The sequence below is a fragment of the Aphelocoma coerulescens genome, chromosome 3 (assembly GCF_041296385.1).
Source record: "Aphelocoma coerulescens isolate FSJ_1873_10779 chromosome 3, UR_Acoe_1.0, whole genome shotgun sequence".
Classification (NCBI taxonomy): Eukaryota; Metazoa; Chordata; class Aves; order Passeriformes; family Corvidae; genus Aphelocoma; species Aphelocoma coerulescens.
In genome coordinates this window covers 20884078-20905761 of record NC_091016.1, presented here as the reverse complement: position 1 = coordinate 20905761, position 21684 = coordinate 20884078, and the positions used below count along the sequence as shown (strand labels likewise).

General features: G+C 38.6%; 1 protein-coding gene across 27 annotated transcripts in view; it reads left to right on the top strand.

The window, feature by feature from the left end:
• NRXN1 (neurexin 1) overlaps positions 1-21684 on the top strand; it is a 681973-nt gene that overhangs the window by 649483 nt on the left and 10806 nt on the right. For 18 of the 27 annotated variants that reach the window (XM_069009396.1, XM_069009402.1, XM_069009410.1 and 15 more), the window contains one exon: positions 13376-13463. In XM_069009396.1, the coding sequence (XP_068865497.1) occupies positions 13376-13463 (88 nt within the window). The remainder of the gene's footprint in view (positions 1-13375; positions 13464-21684) is intronic. The other 9 variants (XM_069009411.1, XM_069009401.1, XM_069009408.1 and 6 more) reach the window with 1 other exon arrangement.

Below are 21684 nucleotides of genomic sequence, written 5' to 3'. Positions count from 1 at the left end.
GGGAGGAGGAGGTTGAGTCCCTTGTGTGAGACCGTAGAATACTAAAGACAGGAGAAATCAATAACAGGCCATGTGTGAAGGTAGTTTTATAGCTTTGTTCAGGCCTAAGGAATCTGGGGAATCTTAAGATATCTGGAGAGTCCAGCGATTGCATGTTTCTGTAAAGATGTTAGAAAAAAGGGAAAAAAGAAAAAAAAAATACCTTGCGGTGGTGAGGTGCTGTGCTGCAATGCTGAAGGGAGACAGCACTGAAGTTTCCTTAGACTCATAAAAGCTTAAGAGACTTGAGTGTAGACTTGAATGTGACCCTTTGACTGCTGTCCCACAGGAGGAACGCAGGGCACGCTGACAGTGACAAACTGCCTGGGTGCCTCGTGGTGAAGCAGTGGGAGAAGGACTGCAACAGTCTGATTGAATTCAGATTTTCTCACATGTTTGCCTGCATCGTTTTGGTCGCACAGTTTGCTCTCCTGACAGCAGTACATGGCTGTTAGAGGCAAGAGAGCTAAATCTGAAGAGCTGCAGTGTAGTGGAGTTTGTTCTGCAGTCAGACACAGCGAGATGTCAGTGTGAGTGTAACAGCTTGTTCCCGTGAAGGGTCTGGCACATCCTACGGCTGCCATTACATGTGGATGGGTGAACCCATGCAGCTCCACCTCCTCCTATGGATGCACAGGGCAAATCCATGGGCTGGCTGGAGGTGCTTACCCTGCCCTCCAAAGCTATGCACAGAACATTTGGTCTTTTCCCAGCAAAATTTATGCACCTGGGAGTTATACCAGTTGTAATTAAATTCATTTGTATCACAGTAACATTCCCATATAGACAAGAGTGACAGACTCAGGGAGTTTAATTATAGCCTTTCCTGACATAGCATGCCTATTTAGGGAGTCAGCTGAATGTTTTAGTTGCACCAGCAAGAACTTCTAGACACCCATCGGAGTTTGAGCCTGGGTCTTACGAAATCCTTTTTACTTTTAAAGAGGAATCTTGCTCTATCTTGCTGTTTGCACTCCAATCAAATGAAATTTCCTTGCTTTTGTATTTGTATTTTCCTTGCTGTATTTCAACAGCTATACGGTCTTATGAAAAGAAATTTTAACAAATAACTGATAGGTTTCTGCCAGGGAATGGAAAGACCTTGTCAAAATACAGTGCTGTACTGAATAACTGAGGTGTGCATAGATGGTTAATTTCTCATTTTGCATCCTATTTTAAATTCTCTGCCATATTCCCAGCTATTGCTCAAAATGTAATAATGAAGGTCAGAAATACAGACCTTATGTGACTTAATAATTTTAACTTATATATATATTTTTTTTTTATTACCTGAGAGCAAAACTGTCTTTGGAATATGACTCAGAAGCGTGCCATGCTGCAGTAAGAACAGCGATTAGTGCATAACGTTAGGCACACTCAAGTTTAAGATAATTCCCTACAGCTTTGGGCTCTCAGTTTTAAATGATATCACAAGAAATTATGGGCCAAATGCACAACTGAAGTGTGAACATTTTGTTTCTCTGGAACTGTATGGCTTTACACCAGCTGACATTCAAATATGTTGTTATTAATCTGTACCAGCATTTTATTTAAGATGGCATCAGATTGTGCAGACACAAGCCATGTGAATTAAGGCTTCATATCAGACTCGAGTTCTGGCATCCCCTAATTGCTGGGTGTTACTTCCCTTTCACACTTAAAATTTTCCAAATCAAATGTTTTGTATTGTGGTTTTCCAAGTTCCTTTCAAAACAAACAGCAGAAACCTGTTCCACTGCACACCATGAAACTGACACCCTGAAATGGACAGCTGGCACGGCTGGAGCCTGTGGATTCACCTGGCAGATCTCTGCCTTACACTTATGTCTTTTAAATGATGGATCCCCATGGGCCAGACATGTGCTGGAAAGCTGAAGTCTTTGCTAGAGTGATTAGCAGGTTATGATTGACAGTGAAAGGAAAGCTGAAATCTTGGTGCCGGTTCCAATGGCTATAAATCTGTAATTTTTCCAATCTGTAATAATTCCAATGACTGGTCCAGCATCTTTTGTCCTTGTTCCAAACTTCCCCATGCCCACAGTTCTCCATGGCTCTCCATGTGCCACTTTGCTTATTTATTGTAGCTCTTTTCCCCCATCCTCTCTTCCTTTTGTAATGGTCTGTGTTCCCCAAACCTTACAGCAAGCACAGTGTTTAATTTCTCTTCCCAAATCTTCCGGCATCTTATTTCAGTTACTTTTCATACATTCCTGCCCCTTCATCTCAATATCCCATCTTGCCATCATTCCAAGCCTGATTTCTCTCTCCTTCCTACTCAAGTCTAGCCTATTCCTCCACACCACCTCAATGCCATCAGGAGCAGTCTGGACAGCAGAGAAGAAATTGTCTCCCAGGCTTCAGTTCCTCTCTCTTTGGTACTGGAAAACCACTGCCCATCCTTTAAAGCATGACCATATTTTTATGTCCCAAATCCAAATGACCTCCTGTGTGAGACACAGTTTTTCTTAGCCTGGTTAGATTTTCATACATGTGATGAAAAAGGAAGGTTCCTGGTCAACAACATGGTTATAAACAACATCTGCATGTAAATAATATCACAGCAGTCACCTTGAGCACCTCCCAGCTGTGCAAAGCCTGCTGCTTTTCCTGGAGCATGTTTCTCACCTGAGTGTTGACTGCTCTTATGAAATAAAAGCATCATTAACAAACCCAAACACCTCTGCAATAAATGTGCACTTTCAGAAGCTGTGTAATTAATAGTACCTCTGTAACAGTGGCTTTAATGAAACTTATTTTAATTGAAAGGCAGTTAGGCATTGTCTCCTTCCAGTGCATGTGTAGCAAGCTAACTCTTGTTAGTATTACCAAGTTTTACTTGCAGAATGAAGCTCCTCTGTAGAACATTTCTCATCCCTACAGAACTAGTAGGTTATTTCCTCAGTATTTTCCCTGGTTGTGCCATTGTTGTGTGAGTTTGTTGGTTTTATTTTTAATTAAAACATTGACATAAGGAAATGTGGGAATTTTTTAGGAGTAGAACTTTTTGCTTTACATTTCAAAAAGCTGTGCTTCAAAGAAAGGTTTGTGGGAAAACAGCTTCAGTTTTGCTTTCTCTGCTTTGGGTAAAGCTGTGTAAGCCAGTGGTACTGGGGGATAAAGTGTGACAAAGGATCTAATATCTGGGAGAGAAAAGTGTGCCCTCTTAGACCCTCAAAAAGTTTAAATTTTATTCTTTACTGTAAGACCCAAGGAAGAAAATTGTTGCTAGTGGAACTGGTGCTCTTTTTCCTTCAGGAGAGGAAAACTGTGCTTGATAAAGGGATCCCAGCAGATGCTTACCTGGTCTGACTGACTTAAAATAATTTGCCTTGAGCCAAAGACATGCTCAAATGGACTTGAAAACATGGTATGGGTAAGACAGTATTAAATTGAAGATCCCATGTGATCTCTATTGTTTCAGTTTCTCACTTGTCTCTGAAGCAAGATGGATGGCTGGTTTACCTAAATGGCTAAAAAGCAGTCTAATGGTTTAAGCAGTTTCTTATATTTCTTCTAAAATTAATATTTTGTGCTCTGTGTTTCAATATATGATAGGAAAGCTTTTTCCACCCTGAAAACATGCTAAGTGAGAACAGTGACTCCATGTGAGTTTCAGGAAGTATTCCTTGTGAAGGACTTTCCTTGCCTTCCACTCTTTTAGACCCCTAAAAAAATTCCCATGGATATCGGTAGACCAAGATATTCTTGTGTGCCACAATTTAATAGCCAGGGATACTCACAGGAGGTAAAGTGGCAGTCCTGTAATTGTACAAAAAAGATGGAAATGCAGTTCATAGTTAGTACCTTTCTAACTTTGCTGTATTTTCAAAACTAAATGAATCACAGAATCACAGAATACCAGGATGAAAGGTACTTCAAGGATCAACCAGCCCAGCTGAGTCTTAAAAGTGTCCAATGTTGATTCCAGTCATTTCTCTAACTTTATTAAGTTTTGCTAAGAACGATCTTAAAACATGTGATTAAATTGCAAAAAAAACCCCAAACCCCACAACAACAACAAAAAAGGCTATGCTAGCAGCTCAATGGTCAATTAAAAGCAAGCCACTTCCCCAACAAAAACTCAAATTGTCAATTTTGAAGGCTTTAATAATGCTATGCTTGAGTTTTCTGAGATAAATACAAATGCAGCAAGACTCATATTCCAAAAATTTGACAATCTTTGTCCATGTGATTGGAAATACAGGAATATAAATTAAAAGATTTGCTATCGCTGTTATAACGTTGCCATTTAATAAGCAGAGTCTCTCTCTGAGTTAATACGAAAACGTCTCCACTGTGTTTTGTGAGTTCAGAATTAATGGAGACCAAAATGTTTACTTCAGCAAAAGAGATGGCTAAAAATAAAATGATACCAGAAAATAAAAGCATAATGCCCAGAAACATTTCCCTCATACTTAGAGGCAAAATAATTTTCTCGCCTAGGAGGAAATAATAGGATTGCATTTCATCAACCACATTCTATTCCGTATATTTTAGGCTCAGTGCAAATGTAAAACCAAAAAAAAAAAAAAAAAAACCAAAGAAAACCACTTCATTTTTGTTATTCTTGTTCTGGAATGAACTATGGTGTTTATGGGAGAGGAATATGGATGTTCTGAAAAGGATCTTGGAAAGAAAGCACAAAAGACTTTTAAAGAGTTCACAGATTATCAGGCCCTTGTTTTCAAGGGACCTATTTTCATTACCTGGGGGAAATAAGGGTGAAACATGTAAGCTGAAAAGTAGCACAGCTTCTTCTGATCAGCATGATCCATGGCAGAACTATTTGTAATCACAGAATGAAAATTAGCCGACAGAATTATTTCTGGAAACAGAAATGTTACACCACTGTGAATCTAAAAGTTAGATGAGAAAGGAGTAAGGCAGTGACTCATTCGTTCTTTATCCAAGCAGCCATGACTGCTTTCACAAATGGCACAGGAGAAAGAATAGACATTATGCAATTAGGTGCCAGTGGTTTGGTTAGTGGCACGTTGCATAGCAATGTCTGCTTTCAAGGGATGAAGTCCAGGTTTGTGCCGTGCCTCTTCACCTGCATTTTTTTCTCCAGTATGAGAGAAAATCTAGCGTTGGGCTTGTGGTGCCTGTCTCTTCATGTGGATTGCTCCAGGCTGTGGGGCAGACCAGGCTGAGGGGCCTGGGGCAGACCAAGCTGGGGGGTCAGCCAGCAGTTCCCAAGGGGACAGAGAGGGTCCTGAGAGCAGGGAGTGAGCTCCCGTTTCCATCAGGCCCGCTGCAGAACGGAGGGAGAGGGCAGGATGGAGCAAAGGGAACAGTGTACACATGGTAGAGAGCTCGTACAGTGCTCATTCCCAGCCAGCCACCCATCCCTAACATTTCCAGTAGGAGGGATAGAAGCAGTTTTGACTTTTTACTGTACCTGTAGTTCTGCATCAGTCAGAAGCAAGACAATGTCACACTGTTTTTTGGAAAGGAAGCCAAACTCTGGTCTGTTCATCATCAAATTTAGGTCTTAATCAATGCAAAGATATTCACGATGCTGACATGACTCCTCATGCTCAGGGTTTTAAGACATGATCTGGCCTTGATGTGAAGGGTGTGGAAGATGGACAATTCACTCTTGATTGCAGCCAGAACTGCTTTGAAGCATTAGTCCAACATTCATGGTAAACATCAGTTATTCCTTGATTCAAATATCAAATTACGTCAAAAAATAAACATTCTTCTCCCATTCTTGGCACTCTGTCGCTGTGTGATTGCTGGTTGCTCTGCTTCCAAGAGCTACAGCTAGTGCAGGATCAGCTTGTTTCAAGAAGAGAAGTCCAAAGTAGCCCCTGCTCTTGCACAGTGAGCATTCTGTTATATATATCCTTGTAAAGCCTTTAAATATGGAGGAGTGGCCAGTGAAAAACGTATTAATGGAGATGTGTGCATTTTCATTAGTTACCCAGCTGGGAGAGAAACATGGAGGAAAAACAGTGGGGTAACTTTCCAGGCAGCAAACCCAAAAAGGTTCAAAAGGGGACAAGAAATGTGACATTTTTAAATAAAATTAATATAGAAATTTGTTTTGATCTGTGAAACTAACATAATCCATATGTTGCAGGAGGTAAGGAACATGACCTGATAGGAAAATGTTTGGATTCTTTTCTTATTTTTTAATTAGTAATACTTTAATTTTCAAAGATTAGTGCAGAGTGCTGCCTGGCTATCTGTCCAGGTAAAACATTGTAGCTTTGCCAGCATGTGGATTTTCTCAGCTCTGCTTCCACTTCTTTACAGATGAGACGAGTGGCTCTCAGACTTTGACCAAAGCAATTAACTTCCAATTCAGAGCTTAAAGGCACACGGTTTTGTTGACATTATTTTATTACAAATTCGTTTCTCAAATATATTCCTGCTATTTGTGGCAGTTTTGCCCATGACAATTTAGATGTTTGGGTGGAGGAGGGTGGCTGGAGAAGTAATACAAAAGCTGCTCTGCATGGAATGAATACCATGGATTTTAAGGTTGTTGTGTGGAAAGATAAACAGTTTGTATATAGAGAGGTGGAGGCCAGAAATGAGGTGACTCTACTTTGCTGCGTGGAGCAGGTGTGCTTCCATCACTGCTGGGATTTGAGGACAGGGGCTGAAGGTGCCCTACAGGGCATCTGAGGCATCGTCTTGAGCTTTTCACCTACACCTCTGAGTTTAATTTCTACAGCACTCATTTCACTGGCTGAAAGGCCTTATTGTGTTTGGTTGCCATGTCTTCGAGGTTTCTTTTTTTTTTTTCCTGTGAGAGGAACTTATTAATAAAGGCTTTTGCTTTCTCCCAGCCTCAAACGCTGACAATTCAAGCAATAACATGGTAGTATTAATTAGAGCAGAGCCAGTTCTGAGAAAGTGTTTCGATTTTCAGTTACTGTATTTTCACATTACAGGGTAATAACATGTCAGCAGTTAGCAAAAGATTTAATAAATATTGTGCATGTGTTTGAAATATTAGCATTTTAATACCCATGTCCAGAAATAATATTTTTCAGTAGCACAGTGCTGAGAAAATACTTTTTGGATGTGGCTGGATGAGCAGTAATTGATGCACATGTACTTGTTTGACCTATAGCAGGTTAAATACAACGTTAGAGGCAGTTGTCTAAACAGCAAATCATCTAGAGCTGATATTACTGTTACATCCCTATTGCCTCTTTCCCAGCAAACTGCCTCATGCAGTAGGAGGTTATGAACACCAGATGAGGAGTACACCTGATTAACGTGACATATTCAAGTTTCCTTCCACAACTGTCTCAGTAACCAGTCACGAAGATCTGCTTCGTACACCGAGAATTAAATTCAAATTATGCAGTCTTGGCTAGAAAATTGTGCAGCTAATCCCATCCTGAAAAATTAAACCTGAGTTTTTCCACATGAAAAAGTTTTGTGATTGTGGTGTGATCTTGAGAGTCTTTTGTGATTTTTAATACCCTGTTGGTTTCTGCCAGTATTCCCACTGATTTAGGTTACTTTATTCCTCCATTTAAATGGGAAAAAGGGGGAAAAGGAATATATGCAAAGGATTAGTTTTTGGGAAAGTCCCCCTCTGCTTCAGAAGTTAATGTGTCCAGAGCAAAAGTACAAAATGCCTGCCCTAAGCTCCTTTCTGTAGGTGTTGCATGAACCATATTTTTCAAGGAAAGTTTGCCACAGCTAATGAAGAAGACATTAGTGCATATCTATTGTGTTTCCAAAACCTTTGTTTATACCTCTATGGCTCTAGCTATATAGCTTTCTGCTAAATTGAAGCAGACCTTTATGTTTAAACATCACTTGTAGCTGATTCTCTCTGAACTAAATTGCAAGTATTTGAATAAACTTTGTTTCCAGGAGGAAAAATGAAGTAAGCAGAGATGATAATGAAGCATTACAGAAAAGGGGAAAAGAAGAATTAGAGGTTTAATTTCCTTGTCCTACATCTGAAAGTATTCTTTCAGACAGTCATTTGCTAACAGTCATTGGATTCTTACCCATTAATCTTCACATAATCATGTCTCTTGATATCACCTCCCTTGTACCCCGGCCCTCCCCTTTTGCTGCCTCATCCCCTTTGCTCCATGACCTCACCAATAATTTTTCACTTCCTTTGTTACTTCCACTCCCAGCAAAACCATGCTCCATCCTCCCATGCCTTGACCACGCCCTTGATCCTAAGCATCGGTGTTGCCTGCCTCTCTCTGTGCCACCCTGCCTGTCTTCATCCGCACGCTCAGCAGACGGTTCCAAACGCATGGAGTTTCCTCAGAGAGGCTTTGCAGCCTGGGCAGTGCTCGCCAAGTACCATCTGTTCCCAGCATCTCCTTGGCCAGTCGTGGGCTCCTGCCTGCCTTTCCTGTGCCTGCTTTCTTCCTGACCTTCCTTCCTGCTCTATGGGAGCATAATTTTAGGAAATGTGCTGGATCAGAGCCTGTGTAACCACCAGCACCTCTCGGTAGCATCCTCGCCTGACCCTTCTCATCCTCTGCTCTCTCTCCCACTCGTTTGTTGTCCAAAATCAAATTCTAAGCTCCTCAGAGCAGAACCTTTGCCTTCCAGCTGCCTTTAGCACCAGGCACAATGGCACTGACTTCTGGTATCATTCAGCACCAAAGCCATACAAATAAATAAGAGTAATTCTGAATTACACAGTTGAAGTTCTCATCTAAAATAATTTAAAGAGTAGTCACAAGGGGTTGTGCTGATTATAATTTATATAATAATTTAGGACTGCTAGTTTTTAGCTATTGTGTAATTTGGATTTAGTTGCAGTTCTCATTGGATAAAGTATATTATTGAACAAGAAAGGAATAAACTATATTCAGAGTAGCTGTAGGGTGCTATGATTTAAAAGAGAGCTGGTGCAATACTACAGCAGAAAATATGCAGGATCCATTATACTGTTAATGAATGCACAGCTCAGATTGGTGATTTAATTTTTAGGTCATATTTCTCTCGTACCCTCAGGTATAGTAGACTTCATACATAAAAACTGAGTAAGTTGGTGTGTATTTAATCTCAGTCATGCAAAAAAATGAATAATAATAAAAAATTGCTTTCCTGCATTGTTTATTCATTTGCAATTATTTATTTTAAAGACATAGCATTCAAAGAGCACTATTAGAAGGGCACAGCCTTATTTTCTGGTACTAGTTTTGAACCAGTGATAGTAACCCTGGAGGCAGCTTGATATTTATCCATAGCTACAGACTGTCACTGTATTTAAGCCATGACTACAGCATCATTTTTTCATCTGGCCAGGAGCTTTCTTGAAATAGTCACCGTTTCCATCCTCAGGCAAGGTGGCAGATTGGTGATATTTTAAACTGTCTCTTGGCTGAGAGACAAATCCCAAGTTCTTTATTTTTGTAAGCAGATGTAGCTGATGTAAGCAAGACCTATTCCTGCAGGGGCCACACCCCTGAATAGTTGTCAGAATCAACATTCTGCAGCAACTTCTAGTTTTACTAAACATGGGATTTTTTTGGATCCATTTTTTTTATTGCCATGTTAATTGTAAGCTTTTTCTACCACAGTTTTTTGATATGTGTACAGATGTCAAATTTTTAAGAATCCACATTTTACAGTGGAGTGCATTTTAAATCACACAGTCATAGCTGCAAATTGAATCTGAAAAATCTCTGAAAATACACAAAGAAAAGAAGAAGCAATTAATAGAAGTTCTGTCTGACCTTTTACAATATACACCTGCTATTTTTTTTTTTTAATCTCTTACAACTGGAGTATCACTTATTAAATGAGTTTGAACAACTCACCCAAGAGACATTCTAATCCGATCATGTATGATGATGATACCAGTTGGATGTTATCCTATTAGGCACTCACTGTAAATAAGGGATTTTCCACTGACTTTTAAATCCTTGATTAATGAAAATGCTTGAAGCAGTGTCCTGTAAATTAGCCATAGTGCTAGCAACAATGGCAATTCACTTAGGAGAACTGATTTGTTTAAAATCTTCCCATCCAAATTAAAAAGCATGAGGAAAAGATAATGTGCAGTAAGTAAAACATATTACTCCATCTTGCATTATAGATCTGCACCCCATGGCTGTCTGACACCCTTAGGTCTAAGTTCTGCTCTCTTTTCAGGTAAATTCCCATCAGTCAGAGCTATTCTGGAGAAAGAACTCCAGAAAGTAACTGGCCCACAGTATTTAATTTATGTAGTCTTTATATTCTCTAGTGTTTTAGCTAATTCTGAATCCCATTTTGAATTCTGTTAAGCAGACCAATGGCTTTCATTTGTAGTTTGGTCACTGCCATCTCGCCTGCCTTCCACAGCTCCTTTGCCCTTATTTCTGATAAAAATGTGTATGAGTAGCAGCAAAGAGGTATTTGGGTTTGGGGAAAGGGGAAAATGGGGGGAGGTTGTGACACATTTTTTAATTTATTCTTAAACTTGAATCCTTCCTGATATGTTTTTCTGAAGAAAAACACTTTTCACATCATCTTATGACTTCGTTTCTTATTCAACTACTGATACTTGATTTATTGCTTGCAAGAAAATTAGTTTTATACCAAGTATTGGTATAAATTCAAAACATACATTACTTCCTTTAATATTCTGAGACATTAGCAAGGTCTTTCTTGACATGCTATATTCTCATTTATTTAAGGAATTATTCATTTCTGTACCCATAATATGCAGGCATTTTTATCATTCAAGAACAACCCTTTTTCCTTGTAGAAGTGTGAATACTCTTTCTATAGATTGGAATTACTGTCACTTTATAAAGACAGTTTTGATGCTCTCTTATAAGTAACTCAGCAAAGTATCTCTCAGCCTTTAAGATACTTTAAGTGTATTATTTTTCTGATAATTCTGAATTACCAGAATTTTGAATGTACTGCAAACTGTACAAAAAAGTAGTTACCTAAAGTCTTACCATGCTGTCCTATATCAAGAGTAATCAGACACTGCAATAATCCCATAAATCTATCTGATCATTTCTTCTTGGGTCACTCAAGTTACAAGGGTGACTCATCTGTGCATGTACCAAAGCACCCCTAATCAAAATTCCAGTTAGACCAGTAGGTGTGAGACCATTTCTTGCTGTGACTATTGTGTATGCATGTGATCCTCTCTGTTCAATGGTGTTTGTGTAGAGTTCCTCAGTGATCCATTGGTAAACATTTCAGAATTCTGGCTACAGGTTGTAAAAGTATAGTCTTGTCCAGTGTTGTGGGTAGAAGGAAAAATTTGACACTGTGGCTTCATTGACTCAACTGAAACTCTTTGGGAGATGCATGATACTTTATGTACTTATTATTATGTTTTTATACTTAATAGCTGTGGGGTTTACAGTAGAGATATTTTCTTACGGGCAGGCTTTGTTGGTTACTTGGTTATTTTTTCTTTCTATCCTTTCTATCCTTTCTATTCTTTATATTTTTTATATTCTTTATATTCTTTATAATTTTTTTATTTAAAAAAAGGGTAATTTTCCTCAAAGAGTATAAGATACTAGTTTTCAAGCTTAAATGGTTGTCACCCGGGGAAAAAAATGGACATGGGAAATTCAAGAGGATGTTTGCAGCTGGCTTTTCTTCCAATTTTGGTTTTCTACTATGGTAGAAAGAAAGGACAACTAGAATGCTTTTTTTGGGTCTTTTAAAATTTTGCAAATCTACCAACTAATTTTGGCAGTATTTCAGATTTACAGTTGTTTCCTCTAGCTACAAATTTTCTCAGCTATAAGGAAAGATAATTTTTGCGGTTATGGCATCCAAACATAGCTGTTGTCTATAGCCTTTTTGATTACCTTCAGCAAGTTACTTCATTCTGTTATGCCTCAGTCTTTTACCTCCAAAATATATTATTATTATAATGGGCTTTTCGTTGTTATGCCTCACATATTAATGAATGTATTCCTGTATCACTTTCCTACTTCAGAGAAGTGCTGAAAGCTTATATTCATTAATATTCTTGAAGCGTGACAAAATAAAGCCTATTACTGTAATATGCTTCGCTTTAAAACTCTGGTTAGAATAATAATGATAAACAACATTGGTTAGCCTTTGGCCCTGCTGCACAGAAACAAAATTTTTACATCTTCAGATTTAAACTGATGAAGGAAAACTTCCATGCATTTTATGTCCCTCCTCTATACCCATGGAGAGATAAAAGAAGAAAGTGTCACATTCACTGAAATGGGTTGTTGGCATATTTATCATACAGGAATCCAAGAATGGGTTTTGCCTGCTATGTCCTTAGCCTCTTGTTTCAATATGATGTAGTATTTTATTCTCTCTGTGTATTTCCTTCGGTGAGGTGAACAGAAGCTTGAAATGGACAGTTATGAAACATCTTGCCCATAGGAAAACCTTCTTCCTAACCTCTTTGGTAATTTCTTGAGAAATGACCAGGTGCATGACAGTTTATATTTCCCTGCTATTATTTCCCTGAATTACTGTAGACGTTCTTATTACATTTCTAAATGACTGTTCTCAGATGTGGCTTGAAAAGATATTCTTTTTTTCATGTGCAGACTGATTGATTGCCTCAGTGTTTCATTGTCTTGTACTGTAAGAAGCAGTAGATAGGAATTCCCCAGTTCTTTTATTTATGGTGTGTTATACCACACATCCCCTGGTTTGTCTGCTTTGTCTTGATTTATTTGATTTCTTTATACAGAAAATTGTCCAAATGCATTTTGACCTTTGGACTTAAACACAGCACTTACACAATACTTCACTTATTTAAGAAAATAAGACATTTTCACTTATTTAAGAAAATAGCATAATAATTTCGGGCATATATGCATTTATTATTGTTTTCTTTCCTTGATTTTCTTTTCATTAAATAGTTTTCAGCTCAGTGAGAGAAATGCTTGCCTCTTTTTTTTTTCTTTTGACTCTACATCTGAGAAAGCAAGTGCAGTTAATGGAGAAAACATCACTACATTTATAATAGTTTTAACAGCGGTACTGCAGGCAGTTCATTATTTTCACTTGTTTTTTAATGCCCTCAGTGTTCTCAGTAATATCAAAGTAGAGATATTGGAGATAAAGAGGGAAGACCAGCAGCCTCAATATACATATTCTGTCCTTCTACATTCTGTCCTTATTACAAAAAAGTATTAAAATGTGTAAGCGCCCAGACTGGATATCTAACACAGCTCTAAAACCTGACAAGTGCAAATTGAAAAGCAAAGTCCCATTAATACAGAGTTGGAGAGTGTCACTGCACCATTACACTTTAAGTCTGGAATGCTCTGGGCCTTGCATGAATTAAAAAAAAAAAAGAAGACATGCTGGTGAGAAGCTTACAGCATGTTCAGCCTGTTCAAGTACATCTATTTGACTCTTCTTTTCTTTGCAGAGTTCAGATGACCTCCTGGTGGCCTCGGCTGAATGTCCGAGCGATGACGAGGACATCGATCCCTGTGAGCCGAGCTCAGGTGGGTTAGGTTAGTCACCTTTTTTTATTACTTTCTTTTATTTCGTATTTGCATGCTCCAGTCCCCGAGGGACCCAATTAGCAGGACAGTCCTCTCGTGCATCACAAGGAGAGGTTGAACCTGGGGCCTTTCTAGACCTTATCAGAGAGGGAGAATTTGCTCCAAGACATCGGATGGGATGTCATGATCTGAGCAAAGTTATGGCGTGGCTGAGGACCTGAGGATGGACTAGGAAGGGCCCCTGCAGCTGTGTTGTTGTGATAAAGAAGGTACAGCTTCATTTAGCAGGAAGGTGTTGCTATTGTTTATGCCTTAAACATTGCCCTAAATAAGATAAAAGTACCATATTTAAAATGTCAGGTTATGTCATGGAATCATAGAATGGCCTAGGTTGGAAGGGACCTTAAAGATCATCTAATTCCAATCTCCCTGGCATGGTCAGGGGCACGTTTCACATTTCACTAGATCAGGTTGCTCCAGCCTGACCTTGAACATTTCTAGGGATGGGGCATCCACAACTTCTCTGGGCAACCTGTTCCAGTGCCTCACCAACCACACAGGGAAGAATTTTTTCCTAATACCTAATCTAAACCTAGTGTCTTTAAGTTTGAATCCATTTCCCCTTGTCCTGTCACTACATGTTCTCATAAAAAGTCCCTCTCCCTCTTTCTTATAGGCTGCCTTCAGGCACCAGAAGGTAGAGTTGAGTTCGTTTTTAATTACTGTTTGTGGTGTGAAATTTTGTATAGACAGATAAAACCTGAAAATGTAGAATACAACAGTCTCAAACTTCAAATTGCTTTACAGTTGTTTCCCAAGGCAAGCCTATTCAGAGTGTAAGTTTTAGTTGTAACCAGAAACAAAATATTTTGACATTCTAGTATTTTCTGTGGAACAAAAATGTAGTAGTGTTTTGGCCATGTCTTTCCTACTCCACTGAATAGTGGAGATTTGGTAATAATTCTTCTCTGGTTGGGTTGGAAGAGACCTTTAATTATATCTAGTTGCAACCCACTGCCATGGGCAGGGACACCCTCCACTAGACCTGGTTGCTCAAAGCCCTATCCAGCCTGGCCTTGAACATTTCAGGGACTGGGACATCCACAGCTTCTGAGGGCAACCTGTTCCAAAGATTCCAGTATACTCAATTATGTCTAGTTAAATACTACATACCTTCTCTTAAAAGCCCAACGTTTATCACTGAAGTGAAAGGGCTGCAAAACTTCCTATCAGTCTGAACACTATAGAGTGTTACACTATATATATATATACTACATATATAACACACTACAGAGTCTTACTCTACATCCTTTAAAATAATTCTAGATAGTCCAGTGAATTACTCCCACTTTTTTTGTTGGCTTGGGTTATGTTTTACATTTCCTGAGTGAACAGCTCATGGCACCACGTAGATATATCTCCGTTTTCCTTAGAATTTTCCTCAGAATTCCCTTGAATTCTGTGCTGTTCAGTAGCACACCCATTTCTAGTTGTCTGACGTAGTTTGGTAATCTTTGGTACTTGTTACTTCACTTAATAGTAAAAAATTAAGATCTGTCTGTTGTGCAGTAACACATACAGCTCGAGTACAAACCAATTTAATTAGAGACTAATACATTAATGCAAATAGCAACTAAAAGCCATCTTAGTACAGTGCCAAAATCTGGGGCAGGAGAAATGTCTACATAGCCTTAAGACAAATGAAATTTTTCTTCATATGCAAATGTGTCGTTCCTTTCTTAAGTCACAGACCTTGATACCCACATGCAAGAACTATTTACTTAAACTGAAGTAAAGGCAGAGACATTTGACTTGTCTCAGTGTCTGACAGACCTGCAGGATGGTACTTGAGCTCTTCCAGGAACCAGTTTACAGATTTGATGACAATATTTCAGAACTGTTTTCTTTCGCTTTCCAATTAAAGGATTTCAGAGTAATTTTCAAAATTCTGTGAAACTGAATGATTTTTCTTAAAACTCAGCAGCAATGGGTACACTCACACAGTTTTGTATCTCTCAGGGAGACATTTCACTCACACAAGTCTCAGACATCATGATCATGATATTCAGGAATATTTTTCTTTCTGTTCCTTCATTCTCATTTACAAATTCTTGAGTTTAGCAAGAATGTCCTGTCCAGTATGAGTGAGGGCAGTAGCTCACATGGCTCCGAGCTCATTCATGCCAGTTGCTTCCTTGCTTTATTTAACTCAGGCAGTGCTGTTCAGTAGATAAAGTGCCATTTAGGGGGGGTAGTTTTTTATTTTATAAGGTAATTTTAAAGCAATATATTAGTTACGTAGCACTAAATAATTTTCCAAATCCTCTGGGAACGCATCTTTGGTATTAAAGCTGTATTTGTATTTTCTCAGCCTTACAGCTCACTGAAAGCCAATGAAATTTCAGAATAATTCTTCTCTGAAGTAGTTTGAGCTCTGGGGCTGCAGTGTTTGGTAGTCCTGAGCCATCCACAGTCATTTAGCTGGTGGGTACAAGAATGGGAGAGGCGAAATGAAACTTTCTGACAGCTTATTGTTTCTGTCCAAACTATGGTTCAGGAGAGGGATGTGAATGTTAGTCTTTCAGCAAAAAAATGCCATTAGCTTTACATCCTGGTGTTCAGCTTTCCTATTTTAGCTTAGCATTCATCACCCAGCTACACTTCTCATTTTTGTTTATTTGAGAATGGTTTTACTGTTTCATTTGTCAGATCCCAACTGCTACTGCTTTTTTTTAAAAAACTGTGGATTGGCACAGGAATTACGTTCTGCATAATCCCAATTGTCTGGATCATTTTATCTGTCATTCTTCTCATCAAAATGTCACTTGTCCTCCCACTCTCAACTTTTAAAAGCTGTTAATTTCCCTTCATCGACCTTGTCCTTTTATCATACTTGAAACTACCTGAACCAAAGGGGTTACTGAAGTTGTAACTTCTGGCATATCAGTCTCTCTGCAAGGTGTTTAAGTCTTAGTCACTTAGTGTTATGAATAACCTTTCTCCATGAATAGTCAGGTAGGCACTGCTCAGTCTCCATAATACTGCAGTCTCCATGTGGATTTGAGCTACTCCTAACAGTAGGTTGGAATTTAAGGAGAAAAGCACAATATTGTTGGCAGTGAGAGACCAATGATTGTTTTTTCTTCTCGTTGGAATAGGAGACAAAAAAGGATATGTCCCTCCATTTAAATTATCCCCATAGTTCAGTTCAGCTTTTTCCCCTTAATCCTTTTCACAAACTGAGTTGCTTCTCCACAGCTACTCCTCAACATCCTCACTAAAGCTGGTGAAACTTAAACGTATGTATCCTAACAAGTAATTCTAGCAGGCTGAATATATGATGGCTAGGGCAATTTTACTCTGAAGTTTTCACTTCAGAGGCTGTAGTCTGGGTCCCTGATGATTACTCAGCAAAGGAATCTGCCTCATGGCAAGAGATGATGCCCTCAGAGCTCTGTGGCCAACACTTTTCTACCAAGAATTCAACCAAGGGATGGCCAAAGCCCCTGCAGCTTTATTAGCAGAGCCATGACTCAATATTTCCATGATGATTGCCCATAATATTCCTGTTTCTAACCAAAGTTCTCAGCTCCAAATGACAGCCTATTCAACAAACAGTTTGAATATGGTACGCCTATATCTCATAGAAAATACTGCTTATCCAGATTTTACTAATTAGTGAGATTTATGCGTAAAATAGGGCTTCTTTTTCCTAGTACAAATATGTTGCAGTTTGTAGTGGCTAACAAGTCCCACTCTGCCACCACCAGCTTTGCTTTCTGTGCACCTGTCTGCTAAATAATAAATGCAAGGATGCAATATGCCACAAATCTTATACGGGACATAAAAATGTAAACCCGATTAGGAGCTGCTGAGCAGCAATCCCATCATCTTGTCTGGAACATAAAGTTACAAAAATTATAATTGCAGATTTCATTGTGGTATACAAACTGCTAAATGTGCCATAATTGAATGAAGTCATAACAAATTTATTAGCATGCAAAACTTAGTCAACATATTTTTTTTTTGCATTATGTTTTGTGTAGTAAGGCAACAAGTATTGCTTTCACAGTTTCTCCACCTTCCCCTAAATACCAATAACAACATGAAGATTGAGAATGATGATAATAATAATAATAAAAAAACTTGTTTGTATGTCCTCACCTTCATGTCATGGAGGAAATAATAAAACCTTTTCATTTTGTAGACAAGTTACAAAAAATTTTAGCGGTAACCTGTCCAAAAAATAGAACCTGGGACAATTTACTGATTTTACATGAGGAGTTATAAAACTGCAGGTGGACAATTGTTCTGCACATCAGGACTGCTGTTCCAGCCGTTGCTGAGCTCTGTAGAGAGCTCTGATTTCTGCCGAGTTTCAGTGAGCATTTGTGCTACACAGCTTATTTGTTCCAGTTACTCTGGGCTGGTATTTTATTTGTTAGCCATTATCTAACCACTTCCATAGTTATTGAAATGTTCCAAAAGGCAGAGAGGTCTGAGTTGGGTCAAATGAAGTGAAATCATTGAGTTTAGTGGCAGGGAAATCTCAACCAGGAAAAAAGCCTTAGAGTTTTAGACAAACAAACACACAAACAGTTCTTTTTCTGCAAACGATGGTTAAATCTTTCTCCAGTTTGGGACTCGACAGAGGTTTAAACCCACAATTAGGTTGAAAACTTCTCCTGACAGCTCCAGCAGAAATGGGATAAGTAGAGGTTTTGGTGGTCTTAAAGCCAGAATATTCAGTGGTCTTGGAAATTTCAGCAGAAGATAACCTTCAAAGTGAAAGAGGGGTTTTTCTTCAGGTTCAAACAAGTGTCTTTCAACCAGAGGAACTCCACATGTTGCAACCAAAGAAAATACTTCATCATCTCTTGATTTGTCAGGCAGTTTTTGGCTTCCAGTTCCCAGGACACTTTGATTGAAATCAGTTCTTGTCCTTTATCATTCTGTAGGTAAAAAGAATAATAGTCAGGACAGAGTTCAGTCATGTATAATAGCTGGTAGCACTGGTTACCTTTCTTAGCCCTAATTCTTAATTCAGAAGGATAAATGGAGTAATTTATTTTCTTATATTATTAAATAAGAATAATTACTAGGATAGATGTTTCTGGACTGATCTTTGAGCATGTTTTTAATTTTTCCTACATGTTGGCCAGGCTCATCGCATTGCAGAAAACATTGCAGAGAACAGCTACTGACAGCCAGAAATCCCCAAAGCACCAGTTTAGGCTAGAGAGTGAACAAGCTACTGCTGAAGATGGCTCCTATAGATCAGTCACTGCTTTGGGGAAGGCTTTGTCTGTGAGCAGAACAGTGTGGGGCTTTGCATGCAAACTGCTTCCTACACATGTATGTCCTCTTCTCTGTGACAACATGTGTTGGATAGATGAGATGGCTCAGAACCCTATGTTCTCAGCCACCTTGTGATGGTTTAGGTTTGGTCCCAGCATTGACACCTGTTTTTCTGACAGGCAGAGCTGTGAAATATGGATTGTGAGTGTTTTATGCTCATTACTAGAAGTTTTGCTTTCTTTTCCTGTCACGAATTACTGCACTGTATTCCTGGTGCATCTGGCAGCAAGATAACATTGCAGTAGGAGGTGAAGTGACTCCTATAATTTATACATCACTGCAAGTACCCTATTTAATGCTCTTCATGGAATTCATTGTGCAAGGAGCTGAAACAAAGAAAAATAAAATTACAGTTAGTTCATAGGGCTACTGTGTTCATTATGGCTCAAGACATAAAGGGAATATTTGTGCCTCAGTCCAATTATCCTGTAGTTCTATATGCATTTCCAGTACCAGAAAGATCACTGGGTTGTCTTGAACCAGACTTTTAAAATGTTTAGCTGCAATACACATAGACATCTCTGTATAAGCTACTGCAGGGTGAAAATTAGGCTTTATTTACAAACTTTCCAAATGTTAGCATTTACCATGACTATGCATAAAAGAACTGAGGGGATTAAGATATAGATTAATCTTCCTTCAATTGAAGTTAAAATACCTGTTAAGCTTATTTAATTTTTTTTAATATAAATCATAAAGCCTTCTCCAGAGGAACAGAAAGTAAATGCAGCATTTTCCCAAAGAATTTTACTGTGAACTGAACTAGAGGTCACAATAGGCTGAGGTCCTAGTGCTTGTCACAGCGAATTAAAAATATGACACTTCTAATGTCAATTTGATCAAAAATATTTTTTCCTAAATTATCTGATAAAGTGAGGTTAAAAATCATGATTGGTCCCTTGTGACAATGCCAACCTCTACTCTTTGCCAGCCACGCCATCAAAACTTGGGAATACTGAGTAAAACTGTAGGTTTCTGACCAGTCCTTGGAATTTTCATACATTCCCAGGGTCAGAAGGAAGAATTTAGATAGATACAGGGGAGCTGGCTTTTTTCCTGCACACAATGGTTTTCCAGCAGTGCAACACCAGCAGCTCACTGTGCTCTATGGCTGGTAAGAAATATTGACATCAGATCGCTATAAATCACACAAAGCTCTTTGCTAACTTGCACAAGACCTTCTCTGCTGGTGCATAAATGATGAATGGTCTTCCTTGGGTGTGAACTTTGAGGGTGCATTCATATTCCACACATATCCTTGCTAAAGCTGGGTCTTCTCGCTTCTCTAACATGCAGAAGAATTATACAAGAATGGCTGCTGTGCTTTAATCCCAGCTAGCAAACATTCACAGGGCAAACACTGGGGTTATTATTTGTGTGGAAGCACCTAAAGCTTTATTTCATGCTTCAGACATACACAGAAAAGGCAGAGAAATTTATTAAGTGACAGTTGTTAGTCTTGCTGTTACATGTTCAGCAGTTTAGAGTTAGACATCTCCACAGCACAGCCAAAACCAGGTGTCAATGTTTCAAATAGTTTCAAGAAATGTACTCATTTTATGAACAATAATTCAAGGAAAATGGGCACATTACTCAATGCACCTGAAGGAGTGGCTGAAGAAAGAGGAGTCTGTTATTTTTCTTTCTTTTAAAGATGTAAAAGACAGCTAGTGAGTCAGTTCTGAAGGTATTTACAGGCAAAGCTGAAGCACAAGATGCTTCTGCAGTACCGGGACTGGGGCATGCACGTAGAGAAGCAAACCAGGCCCTCCACATCACTCATTCACAAATCCACTGACTTCAGAGGAATTCCTTCGATTTTTCAGTGCTAGAACATTCCCTAGACATTTCAGTGAAATGTCCAGGAATATCATGTCCTTTAATTCAACTTGAGGGCTTACCTTCCTGATTTTCCCCAGAAAAATTTGCAGGAAAAACTGTTGCTTGCATATGAGAGGTTGCTTGACCTAATCTTTTTGATGTTCCCAAAATAAGAACCTGTCTTACAGATAAGGTATTACACAGACCTTACAAATTAATTGTCTGTGAGTGCAGTGGCTTTGTCAGAAAACAAAAAAATTGAGATTAGATCTATGTCTATGCTCTCTTCAATAAAGCAGACATGGTTTTCAAGCCTGGTATTCAAGATTTTCAGTAATAAAACACATTAAGCTCCGAGGGCTATGCATATATCATTAGTTCATGAAAATAGGTTCTAGGCAGTTCTAAACCTTTTGTGATTCTTAGTTGTTAGCTACAGAAATACAGATTTGTGTTCTTTGACAGCATTCACTGTGAGAAGTTTCCACCATTTTCAAAAAAGGTGTAGATCTTTTTAATCTGGAACCAAAGATTCACTGAACTGAAAAACACAGTATATTTACTGAAAACAATGAAATAAGGCCAAATATAGATTGTGTGGACTCAAAAACATTTTCCACAGGTGAACTTCACACTGATATTGGGTGAAAAATGCGGAAAATAAGTAAGTTAGTAATTGCAAAACTGAGGTTTTCAGAAACAGGCAAGTCATTTACTGACTTGACTAAACCTCTTTTTTTTTCTGATTCAATAAGGAATTTTGGAAAGGCAGAGGATTTACTTACACAAGGATGAAGTAGAGAGATGATTGGATCTGGCAAAAGTTCCGTTAATTTTCATGTCAATCTACTTGAAAATCCTAAATTAAAGTGAATAATCCTAAAAACTGGTCCTTTAAATCAAGCTTAAATTTAGGATCAAGACTGCACATAGACTGTTGAATAAGTAAATGAGTTCTAGTTTGTTTGAAATTAGACTGTGTGCTACTGGTGCCTTGATTGATGCAACCTCATTGTTTTCCTTGAGCTACACTTCATTCTGGCTTGATTTG